The 18,915-nt window shown below is 35.1% G+C and overlaps 1 protein-coding gene across 5 annotated transcripts in view; it reads right to left on the bottom strand.

Moving 5' to 3' along the window:
• Window positions 1-18,915, bottom strand: part of PPFIA2 (PTPRF interacting protein alpha 2) — a 359,412-nt gene that overhangs the window by 49,682 nt on the left and 290,815 nt on the right. For all 5 annotated transcript variants that reach the window (XM_054696184.1, XM_054696186.1, XM_054696183.1 and 2 more), the window contains exons 17-21: window positions 16,865-17,102; window positions 13,507-13,536; window positions 12,947-13,077; window positions 11,580-11,734; window positions 220-313 (exon numbers count right to left, since the gene is read on the bottom strand). In XM_054696184.1, coding sequence (XP_054552159.1) covers window positions 220-313; window positions 11,580-11,734; window positions 12,947-13,077; window positions 13,507-13,536; window positions 16,865-17,102 — 648 coding nt within the window. The remainder of the gene's footprint in view (window positions 1-219; window positions 314-11,579; window positions 11,735-12,946; window positions 13,078-13,506; window positions 13,537-16,864; window positions 17,103-18,915) is intronic.

Genomic DNA, 18,915 nt, shown 5'->3' with positions numbered 1-18,915 from the left:
AGAAGAAGCTGTTTATTTCTACTGCAAGCCAGAGACTTTCATGCTCATTTCAAACTAGCCCATTATAGCCTGGAAACTTGAGCAGTGAATTGTTATAGAAAATTCCAGAACAAAATCATTATGCCTATTGTTTTCATTCCAACTACTCTCATTTCAGTTCCCCCAAAACAAAAAGTAAATAAAAGTTAGAAAAAAGAAGGAAAAAGTCTCCAAACCTACTTTTTCTTCAGTCTTCTATCCTTCTCAGCTTGAGTTCCAAGTTTGCCTAACCCCAGGGACTCCTGAGCTGCAGCCTCAGTCTCCATAAAACCGCCTGTGAAGAATAACTGTTCATGTTAGCTTGAATACTCTGCATCAATTCTGAAATTATATTCTTGCACAACTATAGTATCACATTTTTTTGAAAGTTGTCTTTATATTTGCAAGCCAACATATGTAAAATGGAAAGGGTACATACATACATATAGAGAGCATGAGGAAAAAAGGTTACCTATTGCAATACATTAAATTACACTCAATTTTAGTAGCAACATAATGCATGTGGCCTTACAATGACAAACACTTGGACAGAAAAGTCTGCAAGATTTGAGGTTTATCTTTCTACTTTTCTCTTGAAAATTAAGAGCAAATATCTATGTTAATTTGAACTCTTCAATAAATAATGGGATACATGATAACCCAATGAGTGGAACCTCAGGTGTTTACCTTCAATTCCAATTTGAGGGAATGGAGAGATATTGGCTGAATTCTACATTTTTCATATACTCTTTTTGGAATCTTCTCCTTATCTAGATGATTCCTACATCCTTGAGTACAAACCTTATTTCCAGCCTTCTTATGTTTGGCAGGTTTTATTTTATTTTGTTTTGTAAATTTCATAATAATGCCTGGGAAAATACTTTTACCCAGTGGTTTAACATTTGGGTTAGTGTCAGTATCATTGGCTTTGACGTGTGTGTGTGTGTGTGTGTGTGTGTACATATACACACACTGTGGTTGAAACCTTGCAGTGAAAGGAGGAAGAAAAAAAAAATGTTGGGCACCACACAAAGAATTACATGTTTTTACAATATAATTATTTCATTCAGGATCCCCAAACATATAATTAATGCATAAATCGTATGTCTTAATAAAAAAATGAGAATTTAATCCTGAGCTCTGTTTTCCCTTGGTTTTTGCTATATGTGAAAAACATGAAACTAAGTCAGGTAAATGAAAAAGTCTGTCTACCTTCATTGCAATGGACATTTCCATACTTAACATTTGTAGGATTTGGCCAGATTATAATGTATTTGGCAGAATGACTTATCTTAATAAAGCACCAGAGACAATTTTGTGGTATAGTTTTACATAATTTATCTTAAATAATGTGTAATACTTTAAAGAATTAACACTGGAGTATTGTTATAAATATGTTAGTCTCATAGCCTAGCAACTCTATTACTAAACAAAAGGAAAATACTCTTTCTAGATCTAACTCAGGGATCCAGAGTTTATCAAATTTACTTGATTATGCACATGTACAATTAATACTTAAAAGATTTATTTTTATTGTTGAATATTTCCGTTCTTCATTTTTGGTATCATTAGGAAAGCCATCCACTAGCAGACTATAGACTTGGGGGTCAGTTTTAAGTGTGGGATTTTTCATTATGCACAGTGACTGAATATTTTCATTTTATTCCTCTCATTGGTATTACTTGCTTTATTGTACATCCATAAATTGATATTCATTAATTGCAAGTAACAATATAATTATTCTCTTGAAATGTAAATGGAAATGAATGATTCACTTAGAAGTTACAAAATTCTTGATCAGTCCAAAGGGGGATACAGAGACTGATGAAGCAGACTCATTAAATAAGTAATGAAACATTTTCAATTAACATATGGTTAGATGAATCAGGTCTTTTGTTCTTCTGAAGGAAGAGTATCTTAAGTTATTTTTAAGTTTTTCAAGAACCAAACATTTTAATTTGGATAAAAAGAACAATTTTTCTTTAAAAAAATGAAAAATCTGGAAGAGAACCACAGCTCTAGAAGAACATCTAAATCTGGTGACAGTCATCTTCATTCTGCCAAGAATCAGTGGACTCTTCTGACTATGTAGACTTTTGGAATATCTACCCCAATACTTTATTTACTCATCACATTTAGCTATTTGAGTACTTGAGATATGCCAGTCAAAATTACTGGCTATAAGTGAAAAATACACACAAGACCTTAAAAATTCATTTATAAAAGAATATAATTAATCAATAATTTTATATTGATGACATGCTGAAATGGTACTATTTTGTTACATTGGCTTATAGAAAGAATTCATATTAAAAGTAATCTCGCCTTTCTCTTTTCTCCTTGTGGCTACTAGAAAATTTAAAATTACACATGACTTATATTTGGTTTGTTTTATATTTCTGTTGGGCAATGCTATCAACCAGTGGTTCTCAACTGGATCCGGTACTAATCTCCAGAGGAAATGCGTTATAAAATATCAGTGTTTTCCACAGTGTTTCAGTGAGTAGATAATATTTAACTTGTCCTCCTTAAAATGACAAGAATGCCCTCAATAAGGAACATTGACTTATACAAGCCACGGGTTGTACTTTCTCCAGAAGGTCCATGAGGAGTGTGGATAGAAGAGTATCATTAACTCACTTTCTCATTGCAAAGTGCTTAACATGGAAGACATGAGTCTCATGAGTCAGTGGATTACTCATACAACACATTTCTTTCCATTTTATCAATCTGTGCCTAGTGGTCCTGCATGCAAATGCTTAAACCCAAATCCTTGCCCTCAGTGAAGATCTCTGGGCTGTCACTCAAGCACACTTAACTTTGGCAAGTCTTTGAGAACTGAAAGTGTTGGAGTCAGGAATGCTCCTAGGGTAAGGGTCCTAGTCAAGCATATCCCCCAGCTCCCTTTCTTTACAAACACATTTTAAACAACCCAACATCAGTGGGACAACAATCTCGTGATCTAATATTTTACCATTCCAGCTAGCAGAAGTGAATGATGTATTTGTTGGTACATTCTTGGTACTAGTCCAGCTGCTAACTCAGAACACTCACATAGGTTGCAAGTCTCTGGGCTGCCAGAGATATCAGGTCAACCTTATTCATGTGTCACAGACTAGGGAATACCCAAAGGAGATGAGCCATGGACCTAGGACTACATGGTTTGGTTCAATCAGACACCCTCCCCAGATGACACTGCCTCCTGAGTGATCTCAGAGTCTACAGGGTAATAGAAAATTTCAGTGTTTGCATGATCATGCCCATGCAGGTCCAGGTCTAGGCAGAGTGCTTTTCCCAGAAGATACTGCCAACTCTGGCCTCTCTCAGATAATGGGGGTGTTAGGGAGGAGAGCACGCCTTTGAGAATTTCAAGACAGATGCTGTAAAGAATGTGGCTTCCTGTGGTTCAGACCGAGGAACTCAAGGAAGAAGGAGGGCTGTACTCAGATCTATGGAAGGCATTGGTTGGAAAGATATCTTTATTTGGATTGTAAGGGTATTTATATTGCCTGAGCTTTAGATTTCACTTAAAATTATTTATTTCCACCAATAATTTATCTCAGCTGAACAGTGTTGTAAACCAATGTTACATCAATGCAAAATTAATACAATTAAAAAAACAAACTGCTCAAAATAAAATAAAAACACAAATAATTCATTTCATTTTTGATTCTGAGCTATGTCTATAGGAATTCCTTTCCCAAATCCACATGTTCAACAAGTTCCTATGAGTGTGTAAAGCAGAGGACTCTATCTATAGGGTTTAAAACTAGAATCTTCTGCTCATTGGTAGCTTCATCTTTCTTTCATTTGACCTCTTTCCAGTATTAATCCATGCCATTCATTTTATATTTATTTATTTATTTGTTTATTAAGATTAATTAATTAATTAATTAATTAATTTATGTATTTATTTATGCAAGCACTGGGTACAATAAGAAGTGCGGGAGGGTGAGAGAAATCACCAGAGCCAGAGCGGGGAGCAGAGCAGGCAGAAGGACCGAAGTACACTGCGGAGGGGAGCAGCGGGCGGCAGGAGAGGTCTGCGCGCCATGTGGGACCCTTCTCTGGTGGCCGGGGAGCAGCCAGGGATTGAACCGGTGCTGCAGAGGCCGCGGGCAGCTTCGCAACCCAGCACTCAACCGCTGCACCACCGGGGAGGCCCTCATTTTATATTTACACACACTTGGATTTATAAATTGTTACTTAATTGTTTTATGTCTGTTAGTCTGTTATCCCCCTGGAGGATGCACCTAGGCCAATGTTGGTTCATAAAGGGCATGTAATAAATATATTCATTGTTGAAGTTAAATGCCGCTTTCTTCAAAGTAAGGCCCTTCCACTGTTAAGAGCATGAGTCATGATTAATTCTACTTTGTAGAATTCATATCGTATCTGTTGGTTCCACAGCATCTAGGAACAAGGCAAATATTCGGGTAAAGGCCAGCATAGCCACCCAAATTTTGTGTGTAGAAATGTACTTGTTAAGGGCCTCCCCTGGTGGCGCAGCGGTTGAGCGATGGGTGTGAGGCTGCCTGCAGCCTCTGCAGCACCGGTTTGACCCCTGGCCGCTGGCGAGGGTCACATGGAAAAAAAAAAAAAGAAATGTACTTGTTAAATAATTTTTATACAATATGAATGCTATTTTTGTCACTTTGAAATTATCTTCTTTATTATGATGAATATATCAGGTCAATGAGTTCAAACAATTTTAATACATAATCAAGCAGAGTAGATAAGGAAAAGGGAATTGCAATTTTAGCAGGCAAAAAATCCTCAAAATAGTTTCTCATATGCATTTAAGAAAATTTGCAAAAGTAGTTATTATTTCCTTAACTATAAGAAAGTTAAAATCAAAATCAACAAAAAACTATGAACCAGAGACACTTTTTGGGGGTGGGGGCTGGGAGGGGAGGGATTGGGGTCAGAATGGGAGGTTTGCAATTGTATGGGGGAATATAAAAATAAAATTTATTATTTTAAAAAAAAGTAGTTATTATTTCTTTTACTCAGTGATATATATGCACTTTTGTATGCAAATGTGTACATCATTTTACATAATTGGGGATTCTATATTTCAATGTTTAATATATTTTTCTTTCTACTGTTTTTTTTTTCACCACTTTTCTAGATTCAGTTCTATTTGAGCTGTTTTCTAATCTTGTAAATCTTTGTAGTTGTTTTTTTTTTTTGAAAATGTCTGTTTCTGATTTCTGTTTCCTTTCTTGTAATGTGTCAATGGCCCCTTCTTTATCCTTACCATTCACTTCTAGCATCAGCTTGGTTAATCACATTTACTCCATTCTTTTCTTTATAGTCTTTATTAGGGTTCTCTAGACAACTAGAGTTTCCCAGGCAGTAAAGCCAGGGATGCATTAAGATTAGATGAAGCAGATAATTCCCCTAGGAGCAAATGTTTTATAACATCCCTACTTCTCCACTCTGTCACCAGTTCCCTAAACTGGTAAGCTGCCTCTGTAGCATGGGACCTGATTACTCTGCTCCTAACTCTTGCTGCTGCTTGGACACTTGACCTGGAACTTAGACCATGTCATCTGTGTGCTTTCCTATTTGAAATTCTAGCTTGGCTTCAAATTGCTGCCTCCCGATCTCTGCATTCCTAGTCTTTTCATGATCAGGTAAGCTGACCTTCAGTTTTGTTTTTTTCCTTTATTTGATCATTTGGTTTCACATTCCTGACCCCAGCCAGTACATTTTTCCGAAGGAACCACAGGAAAAAAATCCAACTTCTTTTCCATCACATTCCCCTTGGAGTTTATTCTTTCATGTGGCTTCAGTGCCCTTTTCTCAGAGATAAGTCCTACATGAAATTCTAGTGTAGCCAGATCCTTTCCATTTTCAACAAAAAAGAAAAAAACCCTGTAGGATAAATCAAGCGATTATCAAGTATTTTTTTTTCCCTTTTTAAGATTTATTTATTTATTTATTTATTTATTTATACAAGCACTGGATACAGTCAGAAGCGCGGGAGGGTGAGAGAATTCACCAGAGCCAGAGCGGGGAGCAGAGCAGGCAGAAGGACCGAAGTACATTGCTGAGGGGAGCAGCGGGCGGCAGGAGAGGTCTGCGCGCCATGTGGGACCCTCCTCCGGTGGCCTGGGAGCAGCCGGGGATCGAACCGGTGCCGCAGCTTCACAACCCAGCGCTCAACCACTGCGCCACCGGGGAGGCCCTCTTATCAAGTGTTTTAAATGCCATCTGCCATGTGGGTGCCCCGGGCTGAAGGGCATGGGTACAGGATAAAGGGCACATGCACCTTTGATTATGGACACCTGGGCCCAGAAAGCATGGGGCATGTGCATGCATAAATGTGCACACTTGTGCCTAGCGGGGAGGGATAAAGCTAGTGGTGGCAACACAGCGAGGAGGATGCCTCTGAGGTGAGAATACCAGATGACCACTAGAGAGAGGCCAGAGAAGAAGGGGGTGGCTGGGAGACTCGGTTGCCTGCCTGCCTCCTAGCCCCTCCTAGCCCCTCTGCCCAGCCTCCCTACCTGGTGTGCCCATGTACCTGGTTCCCTGAGAGAGCATTAAAGTTCTGTAAAAATCACCTAGGGCTCCAAGACTCTATCCATCTGCCCGAATCCACAGTGAACCTGCCCCATGCATGCTTGCACTAGACACCCTGAGACTGAAAATTAGGAGTAAGTGGAACTGAACTCTAATGACTGAGCTGCACTCCTCAGACTGTTAATTCACTACATTGCTTTCCCTTTCTAGGATTAACTGTTGATTCACTGATTTGCACCCCTCTTTATGATTAACTGTTAACTATTTTCACTTGCATTTCACTTGCATTCACGGACTCCTGGAGGTTTGTGTTATGTTCCTAGTAAAATTCTCTGTGTCTCTCTGAGTTGATAGCACCATCAGAAACAAACCTGCTAACTGCTGAGAAAACACCCTGTGGGGAAGTCAAACACCTTGACTCCTGTCACCTGGACAGTCTGTCACCTACTCGGATATGGAAATGTGAAGCCCTGTTCTCTCACATTCTTCTTCCCTTATAGGGAAACTGGTTGTTTAGGGGTGCCTATCCTGTCAACTCCTTTGAAGACCTCGAATAAAGCTCCTTCATGTAAAGACAATTCTCATGATTCAGTTTCACTTTCTGGGTGTGAGCTAAAGACCCAGTTAAGTCATTTTCACTAGGCTGGCACCTTTTCAATTCTGTACACTTAGGTGTTCCTACTGGAATCAAATACATCCAGGGAGGGGGAAATTAATAATCTGAACTCCTGACTGACATGTCTATATCTGTTACAAGAACATTTGTAATGTATTTTGTATTTCTTTTTACTGTTGCCTTGAGTTGCTTATTTTACTTCCTCATGCATTCTTGTCTTAGTCTCAAGAAATTACGAATACTTTGAAATTATCATGTGTTTCTACATACACAAAAAAGAAATTATCATGTTTTAAATTTCATTTCATTCCTAAACATATTCCATGAGACTAGGAAGTCAATGTAAATTTATTTTTTTTATTAAGATAACAGTGGTTTACATCATTGTTTTATACATGCATTGTTACGGTAAATGATTCATGGTATATGTTTTGGAGAAAGCAATGTTTCTACATATATGGAAGAGAGTCACAGATTTGGGATTACTAGGATTAAAGTAGATTTTAAATATCACCCAATCCAGCCACCTTTACAAGGCTCAAATCCCTTTACAACAGTGCTTCCTAGTTTTTGCTTTTCAATCTCTAATAACAGAGAACTCAAAACCTCACAAGCTAGCTCTTTTGTATATAATTCTGACACTTCAGTATTCTTTCTTATATTGAGATAGAGTCAATCTCTCTACAACTTGAACACTTTCCTTATAATTTTTTATTCTCACTCAACAATGAAAAGACCAACAGTTCTTCCACATTACACATCTGTAAATAACTTGTAATCAGTCATTCAGATAAGTCAACAAGGAGAATAAACACATTCATTTACATATCTACTCTTCAAATGATTTAAACTCCTGACATCAGTTTCCTTTACCCCTCTAATCTTCCTCCATGGTTCTGATATGCTTCCAAAAGTGTACATCCAGAAGTGGATACTGTTTCTTGGCTAACTGTTATATTACAGCAGAGTAGAATAGAAAAGACTTCCTCTTCTATTCTAGTACTGTATGTCTAGCAATGAGGCATGAATTTATTAACTAATATATTGGCTTTAGAATCACATGAACCTTCTAAATTTTTCTTATAAAATATGCTCTATCTGAAGAGGTGTGATCCTCTAGCTCTGAATCACACACAGTACTGTAAACAAATGTTACCTCAATAAAAAATAAAAAATCAGAAAAAATGCAAATAAATCCTTAATACCTATACTTTTAGAGTAGGAAATTTTGAACCCTTCATTTCTTACCTTTTTGACATAGTCTTGAGGAACAAGACTAATATCTTCATTTGGGATTCCAATCCATATCAGTAGTCCACAAATTGATGTTTGTGCTATTGAAATGTCCATGGCCAGGTGACTGGGGGTTATGGTGACCAAGGACAGAGTGAATCCTAATCGTGCATTAGAAACCTTGATCCAAGGTGGCATCACTCTACTCATCAGCACTCTTATGGGAAGTTTATTCATTCAGTTATAAATCCCACCTAATTTTTTTTCATTACCAGGCCCCATTTTGACATCTTGTCCACAGGGACTTCAAGAGTCAAACTCACCCACTGCCTTTACTGCTCAGTTACTAAGTAACTTTGTCAAGGAAACAAATGAGTTTTGTCTGACATGGCTATTTTTAACACAGCTTGATTTGCTTTATTTCAAAATAGGTTAAGGCCTTCACATAAAATTAAAAATCAAGCCAGTCAGGATTCTAATTACTAATGCAGAATCCTGGAACTTGGTGTTGAGACCCCTTGTTCCTAGTAGTCCTGACAAAATGCCAAAATTATCAAAGTATACCTTTTCTGAGCTAGAAGTAAACTGGGTTTGGTTTGGTTTTAAATAAAAGTTTATGTATGTTTATGTACTCTCTATTTTATAAGACTGAAAGCTTCTCAATGACAACAGCCAAGCTTTAGTCATTTTCTTAAAGTATTAATATTCTGCACTCAATATTGGTTTCAATGTGAGCTTTTCCCCTCAAAATAGAAATAAATAAATGACCTTGAATTACCTACATTTTTATTCCTCAAAATCTCAACTCTCTTAGCTACAAAGATCTTTTGTTAATGTCTCTTTTCTGGGTGAAATCTTTCTCATAGGCAAGCAGACAGAGGCAAGAAAGAGAGAGCTTTTGATTAGTTCTGCTTATTTGTCTTTTATTCATATGAGATAAACAACTTTATTCATTTTCTTTAAATTGTAAAATTACTGAGTTAAAAACATAATAATGATTTTATCATTTTTCTTTTTCTGGGCAGTTTTTCCAATTACTAGTTTATTTTGGGTAATATTCTTCCTAACACTGTTCTTATATGTCTATGTCACTTGCTGATAACAACTGTTAAATATTACTAGTTTTTGACATGGCAGGCGTTGATGAAAATACAATTGTAATTGGTTTCCTTCTCATCTGTTTTGACATTGAGACACAAAGCCACTGAAAATATGTAATAAAGCTTAAGTTTCAAGAAAGTTCTATATTTTTCTAAACTGTATATCTTGGATACGTTTATTTTTGACAGAATATTGTTGATAAAATTGTTAATATTTCCTCATGAAAGCCAAATATAAAATAAAAATAGAAGTTGAAAGGGATAATGCTATCTGAAATAAGTCTGAAGGAGAAAGATAAACACCAGATGATGTCACTAATGTGTAGAATATAAAATAACTAAATTAGTAGCTGAAAAACTAACACTGATAGTTGATTACAGAAGTGAAGCACCAAGAGGGAAAAGGAATACGGTAGTTGTAAGAACAAAGAGGGTAAAAAGCACTTTGGTGGTAATACCTAATGTGGGTATCCAAATACTATCTCAATTAAAAATAAATAAAAAGCTTTATTTAAAAAAAGAAAATAGAAATGAAAAAGCAAATAAATGCATTTTAAATGAGAAATGTAAATTACAGAGCTAAAGATGAAAATATATGTTGAAATAGGAGTATGTAAAATGATTGCTATGTTAGCAAAATAAATATTTCAAAATAACTCTACACTATTATGAATTACACTATAATATATTGGAAATGACACAAATAATTTGGGGAGACTCTAATTAGTTGTCAAATAAAATGAAACAAAATTTAAAAGTCTTTTTTAATATGAAAAAATCTTCTTTCCCTATGCAATAAAATGTTTTATAGCCTAAGGGGTTCTTCTCTTGAGAGATATAAATCCAAAGAGGATTTAATTCTCCGGCTGAATAACACTATATCACACAGCTGAGTGCATATCAGTTTCCCATGGCTTCTGATGCTTTGTGTGGGATTCAAGCTGTGGAAGTTAGGAAATGCATTTTGAAATAATACCACTATTGTAAATCTGCAAACATGAACATTATTATAAAAAATTCCTTTAGTGCCATTGCAGGAAAGTAAGCATGGGGATTGAAGCATTACATGTGAGTAATCATCCCTTTATTTGAGAAACAAAAACAAATGCTAAGAAATTTGTTAGCATTCTCTTCAGAATGGAAAAGCTAACTCTTTTCCCAATTTTTTTACTCTAGTTCTAAGTTAAATAGAAGGAAAAGAGGAAGAAAAAGAAGATGCAATAAAGAATAACAAAGACATTAAAAGAAATTTTAAATAAAAAAGATACATAGAGAAAGACACCCAAAAAAATGTCAATAGTATGCATCATCATTTCACCTGGGGAGGCTGACAATGGCAGCCTGTATCTTGATTTGTACTGTAGTCTTGCTCCTTCATCCCAGACTTCCTTGGTCCCTTCTATCCCTTTCTTCTAGTTCCATGCCAGAAGGTGCCTTAGACTTCTGGCAAGTTTTCAGGCCTCAGCAGTCCTGCTTAGGGTGAGCCCTGTTTGCCTTGGCATTTACCCTCAAGGAGATGGGTAACTTTGGGGGTTTTATGGGGAAAAAATTTTACACTATATTCTCTCCTTTCTATTGCACACTAATTCTCTATTACACACTAATTCTATTAAAGTCCTTTTCTATTGAAGATGTTATGCAGTAAGAGTATGTTTGTCTTTATGTGGCAAATGGCCAAACCCATTTAGAGCAGGCAGGTTTGGGAGTTCCAGCATGCCGCTCATTCTATCCACTAACAAAATTACCAAGACATTGTTTATTCATTGATAAATAAATGCAGCAGTGATAACACTTGCCTTATAAGATCCTTCTCTCTATCACAGAGTTAGCATTAAATAAATTTAAACTGTTATTAACAGATAAATCAAAAGATCTGAATATTTTACAATATTCTTACCTTCTAACTTTTGTCAGGCATTATTTAGCTATTTTGCATTTGCAGTACGGGGATTAAATTTTTTTTAAAAAGTTTGTCAAGCAGGAAAAAGAAATGAGGAGAAGAGAAATGAAGTGAAACATAGATGAATACTCAGAAGTCACTAAAATGAGGGGCAGTGGAAAGTCAACACACACATACTTACGGAGCTGCCCAAGTCGAGCTTTCTCTTTTTTACCAAACAAACGTCCTATTGAAGACTTGATTCCTCTCTTCTTAGGGGCTTTGTGAAGAGAGTCTTGGCTGCTGTTGGCACTGCCAAGCCCTAGGCTCTCTGGCTCAAGGGACGAAGATAAACTACTGCAAAACACAAGAGGGCAAGCTGTTTTGATGCAGCCTCCATGAGGTACACAAGATTTGTTTCCATGTTAAAGGTCCAAAAGGGAGAACAAGTAAAGTTTAATGTTATTTTCTCTCTTTATTCTCTTGTTTCCTCTAAGACATACTAAAGTGTGGTTTTCTCAGTCTTATGTCCTCAGGCTATCAAAACATCTCTAGAAAACTCTCTTCCAGGTGACTATTTTTACCTAATTTTTGTGCAAGTTCTAGTCAATGAATTAGGTTGGCACATTAACTGCATGTTAAACAACCTTCTATTACTAGTACTTGACCCTTTTTGGAAGTTTGGTTTTTTTCAACCTTGCATAAATATTTAAATATAGCTAATAATGATGGGTCTCCCTGGTGGCTCAAGGGGTTAAACATAGTGCTGTGAAGCTATCCACAGCCTCTGCAGCATGAGTTCAATCCCCCAGCCCACCAGGGAGCTACCCACATGGCACAGCAGACATGTCCAGTCTGTCTCACCTGCTGCTCCCCTCAGCAGTGTATTTTGGTAGGTCCGCCTGTTCTGTCCCCCGCTCTGTCTCTGGTGAATACTTTCACCCCGCACCTCTGGCCTATACCCCAGTTCTTGTATGCATAAATAAATAAATCTTAAAAAAAAAAGAAAATCAAATATTTCCCCATGTAAATTTACCTTTTTCTTTAATATTTTGGTAAATGTTAAAGAACTTTGTCTGAGAAGCCATCATAGCTGAAAACCACCATGCCCATAGAGTGGAATATATCCTAAACTGCCCAAAGTAAACAAGGCACAATCATGTACTTTTCAGATCTTTATCACTCTTTGAGACTTTCAACCAGCTTTATGGTCTTATCCTAGAATCCCTTTAGCTTTTTGTTACTATTCCTAAGAAATCCATCTTCTAACCTGACTCCATTTTAACAGGAAATACATACTAAAAATTAAAAAAGCTCGTATACATACTTGCTAGCAACAAGACCAGAAATACACAATTAATTTCAAAACTAAAAATTTGATCTCAGTATCAAAATTTGTTTTTATCAAAAGTGATATTGAGCAGAAGGATCAGGACAATACCCCAGTGGAAAATTCTAGTTCGAATAAAACTTTACATATAAATTTTTAAGGATTTTGTTTGACATCACTGAAAGGAAGAAGAATATTGTGGGATGGAGATAAAGTGCAGAGTACAAAGAGAGTCATACCTTCGGGCATCATTGTGGTAGGAAGAAGGGAGTGTGTGAGTCATCCTAATAGCTCTAGGGGTAGGGGGAGGAGAAGTTTCACATTTAATTGTTGCTTTATCCTCCCTACCATCTTCTTCCACCACTGCAATCTAGAAGAAGAAGGAAAAAAAAAAAAGCCAGATGAATTTTTTCTAAATTTCAGCTGAAACTGATGGAATTAGAGAATTACTAAAGTAAGACTATTTGAGTAATTGTAATATAAAACCAAAACCAAACAAAAGTCTTAGGGCATATAGATTCTTTTAGACATATATTTACATTATTAAAGAGTATGAATTTCACAACTGATTAAAAGTTTAAAAAACACAAACCCAGTACAAAAAAAAAATTATGTAGGAGTAAATAAATTTAATCATTGCTGTAGAAATCATAAATAAGTTTATTTCCAGCATTTGCTCTTAAGACCATATTAAATAGCACTTAGTTAATAAAATACTTCAACTAGGGGGAATAATATGGTCATTCTTTCATAGAAAGAATATAATATTTAGTAACCATGTAAAAAATATTTACAATACCTTTCTCCGATGTTTCCTAAGATCACTTGGCTGTGATTGGCAGTAATAAAAAAAAAAAATAAGAGAACTAGTTAATGATTGTCATTTGACTACAATTTTAAGTAGTATGTGTAACTTGGCTATCATTTTTTTTCATTTTATTCCTTTCTAATTATTAATTATTAAGGCATTCTTCTCAGAAGTTGCTTTAGACAGGGAGTTTCCTAAATGGCATGGAAGAGAATGTGTCTTTGTTACGTGGCCATGTGTACATGCATAAAATATGAGACATTGCATCCTTGGGAATATAACACACATATGGAGTAAGCTAGCCAGAAATAAATTTGGGAATAAATAGTCCCTAGGGAATAGAGATACACATAAAGAAAACTATGCATGAAGATTCAATGTAAGGACCTGTATTTTATAGACACTCCCTTTTGCCCCATCTGTGTAGAACCTAGGGCCTCCTTTGGAAAGGTTTGCTTTTCCTGTAGGATCTCAGACTTCTTGGCATTCTAACAAACCCAAATGCCAAGAGCTCTGAACTTGAACATGTTTCTGGGGGCTCCTGTTTTCTTGACAATGTTTCTTAAAAGAACTTTAAAATAGTTTTTTTTTAAGATTCCAAAAGAATGTTTTTCATCTTTGTTAATTTTTCTTATATAGGTAAACAATTTTTATACTGTTCCATTATATTTTATACTTTTGTTGCTATTGAAATATTTACCTCATTTGATATTATAATTAGACATTGCTTGCATAAATATATATTATTCTAAAAGACCTATGGTAAGGTTAAAGTAAATATGGTATGTTCTATTATCAGAACAAATAATGTTTTCAAAACATATAAACATATACAATACTAATATAATGTCTTTTCAATATCTAAATTTCTGTCTGTGAAGTTTCTAATCTTCCTCTGAATAGTCAAACATGAATTATATTCAAGAAAATTATTTTCCTTTGGTATTTCCTACCTGTAAGAACATTTATCCATCTTTTATTGTGACAATGATGAATTTGGTGACCAAGTTTTAGGTCACCAAGTTCACTAGGTGATAAGGACTTCCTAGATTTCATTTCTTGATTTTTCTGACATTTACCAAGAATTTTAAATATGTTTTTTAGCCTTCAGGAAATATCCTGAAGTACTCTAATTATCTGTAAGTACTCTAATTATTATGTAACACTAGTCATTTACCTCTGACTTATTTATGACTAACTGCTCACTAAAATTCATAAAAGCACAGCATCCATTTCACACATATAAAATGTTTAAAATGATGACAAATATTTTACTATCATTATAAAAACAACACTGCCAATAATTATGATGCTAATATTTATTAAAATACTTAAGAGGGTAAAATACCATGTTTTAAAAATATAAAGAAATAATAGCAGTAAAGAAATAAGCCAAAGTTTTCTTATCTTGAATGCTGACTAAGTTGTATTTTGTGGGCCAAGATGGTTATTGTAGTTTTGGGAATAAGCAGATCATCAACACACATGTAGAGAACATTACATATGCAGAAACTAACAGAGAGAGCATAATTTTATTTAATAAAATCGTATGAGTAGCTCTGAGATTTCTAAAATAAGATCAAGGTGCAGTGCAGTTCAATATATTGGGTTAGTATATCTTAGGACATTGGCTAAGAGTTTGTGCTGTATCTAGGCAGAGTCAATTCTGATTAATAGGTCTTTGTTGTGATAGACTATTTTCTGTGCTGTCTATTTTAAAAATATTTTTCATACTAAGTGGGAAATGAGCATAGAATAGAGACTCAATAACTGAACAAGATAAATGTTTCCTTCTTTTTAAATTTTCTTCACCGTCTCTCCTTTAGGTAGGTTTTAATGCATGGAAGTCTCCAAAGAGTTTAAATATGGGAAATATTGCCTCACCTTGTAAATAATTTCCTGTTTCAATTCTCAGTTGGAAAATTAAAGAAAAAATTCTAAACTTACATATATAGCAGAAATTTTGTGGTGATAAAATAAAATAAAGTTTTCTCTTAGGTTTGAAAGCATTAAATATCTATATATTCACAATATATAAATATATTCAAAATATATGTTTACATCCATGTGCATTTATAGAAATTGTAATGAAAATAATAGAATTTATTAGTCACAATATACATTATTGCAACATATCTATTTAAAGACACCATTTAAAAAGTAAAATGAATTTTTTGTTCAGTTATTAGACACACACACACACACATTGTATATTACTTTGTAGACCAAAAACACTATACACAATTTTTATTCTTCTATAGTACCATTCATTTCCCCTCTATTTGTTATGTTTGTCCTAGATTTTACAGCATATAAACTATTATTTGTCCTATATATATCCTAATTAATCTCTATTCCCAAAGCTTTATTTTTAATTGGAAATTTACTGTTTTGATAATATAGTTTTATTATTCATTGCCAAAACATAAATGTTGCTCCATAAAAAGTTCAGAATATTTTTCATTATTTTTGTAATTTCAACATATTTCCAGATAATTACAGAAACAAAACACCATAGTACATGCTTCTGTGTTAGCAAATTTGAAGAAAAATCTAGTTCCATTTACTAGCTGTGCTAAACACAATTACCTCATGCTCTCAAAACCTCAGTCATTGAGCTCTTTATTGAAATATTGTCCTCAAAATATCAAATGTTATCATGAGAATTAAGTAACCAAACATTAGGATATTCAGCTGTTTTTCCAGCCATCATTTCCAGAAGTTTTTTTGCTTTTTTAACCGGGAGCACTTCGAATTTTTATTCAATTATGTTCAGAGGACTTCATAATTTAGACTTCCAATTTTTAATCTCAAGTATAAAGATAAATAAAAAAGAATTGAATTAAAAAATATAAAAAATATCATCAGATTCTAAAAATATATTTGAAAATTGCTGCTCTTGCTTTTGATGATTCTTCTTAATAAATTATAGTATGTACATATAAAACTATAACCTCTATGTTAGCATATTGAAGCAATTATAATGTATTTTTTGTTATTTATTTTATTAGGAAGAAATACCCAGTCTCAATTTACTCATTTATGTCATCAGTAAAAATGTATTTAATGGTTTAAGTCATTCAGATTTCTAGGGGAAGATTTAGATTCTGGATCTTCCATTCACTTACTACGTAGTCTTCGAAAAGCTATGCAGATGTAGGCTACATTTCTTCACCTAATAATGGAATTAGAAATTGAACCAACCACATAAAGTTGTTGTGAAAACAATAACCAAAAAAAGCAATACAACACACAGAAAGTTCGAAGACTAGAGGATAGACCCAGTAAATTTCAGAAACTGCATCATTAATCCTAATGGGGGAAACGTTTTCTCCACACAACATCATACCAGTGTCATGACTCCCATCCGGTCCATCTCCCTGGCAGGACTCCTCGGGGTGAGCTTTGGTGTTGAGTGTCCACTGGGGGGAGATGAACTGGCCAGCGAAGAAGCTGTAACTGAGGCAGTGATGGAGGTACCTGGGTGGACCCTCGCCAAGTTCAAACCTTCCAGACTCACACTAGCCACTCTATTCTCAATTTCTTCAGCACGTAACTCTGTAGATTCTTTTTCTTCCTGAATTAACCTAAAATAGAGAGTTTGCTTTTGATCCATTATATGCTGCTAGAATAGTAATTGGATTCACATAAGACAATAAAGCCTACTCTTTCAACATTTTATGTCTAATGTAATTGTTCTCATCTTTTTATTTTGTCTAGCAATGTATTTTTTAATAAATTCCTGGGACTTCCTGGCTGAAGTTTAGAAAATCCTTCTTTTCATATAATATATATTTCCCCCCTACTTTCAATTTGATGTTTTTCTATATTAGCACTGGCTAAAGCTGGCTTTTTTACAAGTATTTTTTAAATGTTGCCATTTAAGATTGTCTATATCTTCTTTAAAGATTCACTTATATCTTTTTTCTGTTTTTTAACTGAAGCAACATTGTATTATAACATAATTGTATTATAATATTGTATTATAACATAATTCAGGTGTGCATCACTGAAAAGCAATAGGTGTATATACTACAGCAAGATGCTGCTAGTTAATTTTTGGCCCTCATCTTAATCTTCCATTCAAACTCAGTTTCCAACAAAAAGGAGATTTTCAGAAATTCAGATTCCAATAGAATGAATCATGAATCTTACCTCACACCCAGTGAAAAAGTATAGTTGATAGAATTCCAATAAATGGTCATTCATAATTATCATTTGGCCAAATGAAGCCTGGAGTCTTTCTAGTTTTTTAAAGATTTATTTTATTTATACAAGAACTGGGGTACAGGCCAGAAGCACGGGAGGGTGAGGGGATTCACCAGAGACAGAGTGGGAAGCCAAACAGACAGACGACTGAAAACACTGCTGAGGAGAGCAGCAGGTGAGACAGGAGAGGTCTGCTGTGCCATGTGGGTAGCTCCCTGGCCAGGAATTGAACTAGTGCTGCAGAAGCTGCTGGCAGCTTCCCAGTGCTATGCTCAACCTGCTGTGCCACCAGGAGGCCCCCTGGAGTCTTTTTAATATTAATATCTACCTTGCCAAGTTGCCTTAAATAAACACCAAGAAATGTAATAATGTAGGAATCAATAGATAAATTAAAAAGTGCAAAAAAACCTTTAAAAACTTACTATAAATGTTCTTGAGCAGACAAAGCATTAGCTATTACTCATTTTCTTTAAGTGAGGAAAGCTTCAAGAATATTTGTAAATTGGTTTATTATAAAGACACAAGGAATAAAAAGTTTTAGTTGGGTTGTGTAAAGAAATCATTTAAGTTGAATGTCTCCTGATATTTTTTTCTTAACTACGGTGGTTAATTGTGATCCCCAAGATATATAAACCTTAACTTTATGGTTAAAATCACTGCAAAGTTTTCTTTTTACATATTTACTTTGGAAGATATTTTGTCAGTTTCTTACAAAACTATACATACTCTTACAGTATGATCCATTAATCACTCTCCTCAGTGTTTATCCAAAGGAATTGAAAACTCATGTGCACACAAAACAAACCTCATGGATTTTTAAAAAAATATTTATTTATTTATTTAGTAGAAGAACTGGAGTGTAGGCCAGAGGTGTGGGGGCGGGGTGAGTAAGAGGGCTCACCAGAGACAGAGTGAGAAGCAGAACAGGTGGATTTACTGATATATTGTGGAGGGGAGCAGCAGACAAGAGAGGAGAGGTCTGCTGTGCCATGTGGGTTAGTTCCCTGGCTGGGGATCAAACTCAGGACATAGAGGTGATAGTGCTGAGACTTGACCCCTATGGCACCAGGGAGGCCCATTTGCACATGAATGTTTATAGTAGCTTTACTCATAATAGTCAAATATTGGAAGTAATGAACTTAATCCAGTATATACACATGTGGAGTCTCAATGGTGCACACCTGAAGCTTG

Source organism: Talpa occidentalis, unplaced genomic scaffold (assembly GCF_014898055.3).
Source record: "Talpa occidentalis isolate TD23 unplaced genomic scaffold, MPIMG_talOcc4v2.1 talOcc4.16, whole genome shotgun sequence".
NCBI classification, from domain to species: domain Eukaryota; kingdom Metazoa; phylum Chordata; class Mammalia; order Eulipotyphla; family Talpidae; genus Talpa; species Talpa occidentalis.
This window is presented reverse-complemented; position numbering and strand designations above follow the sequence as displayed.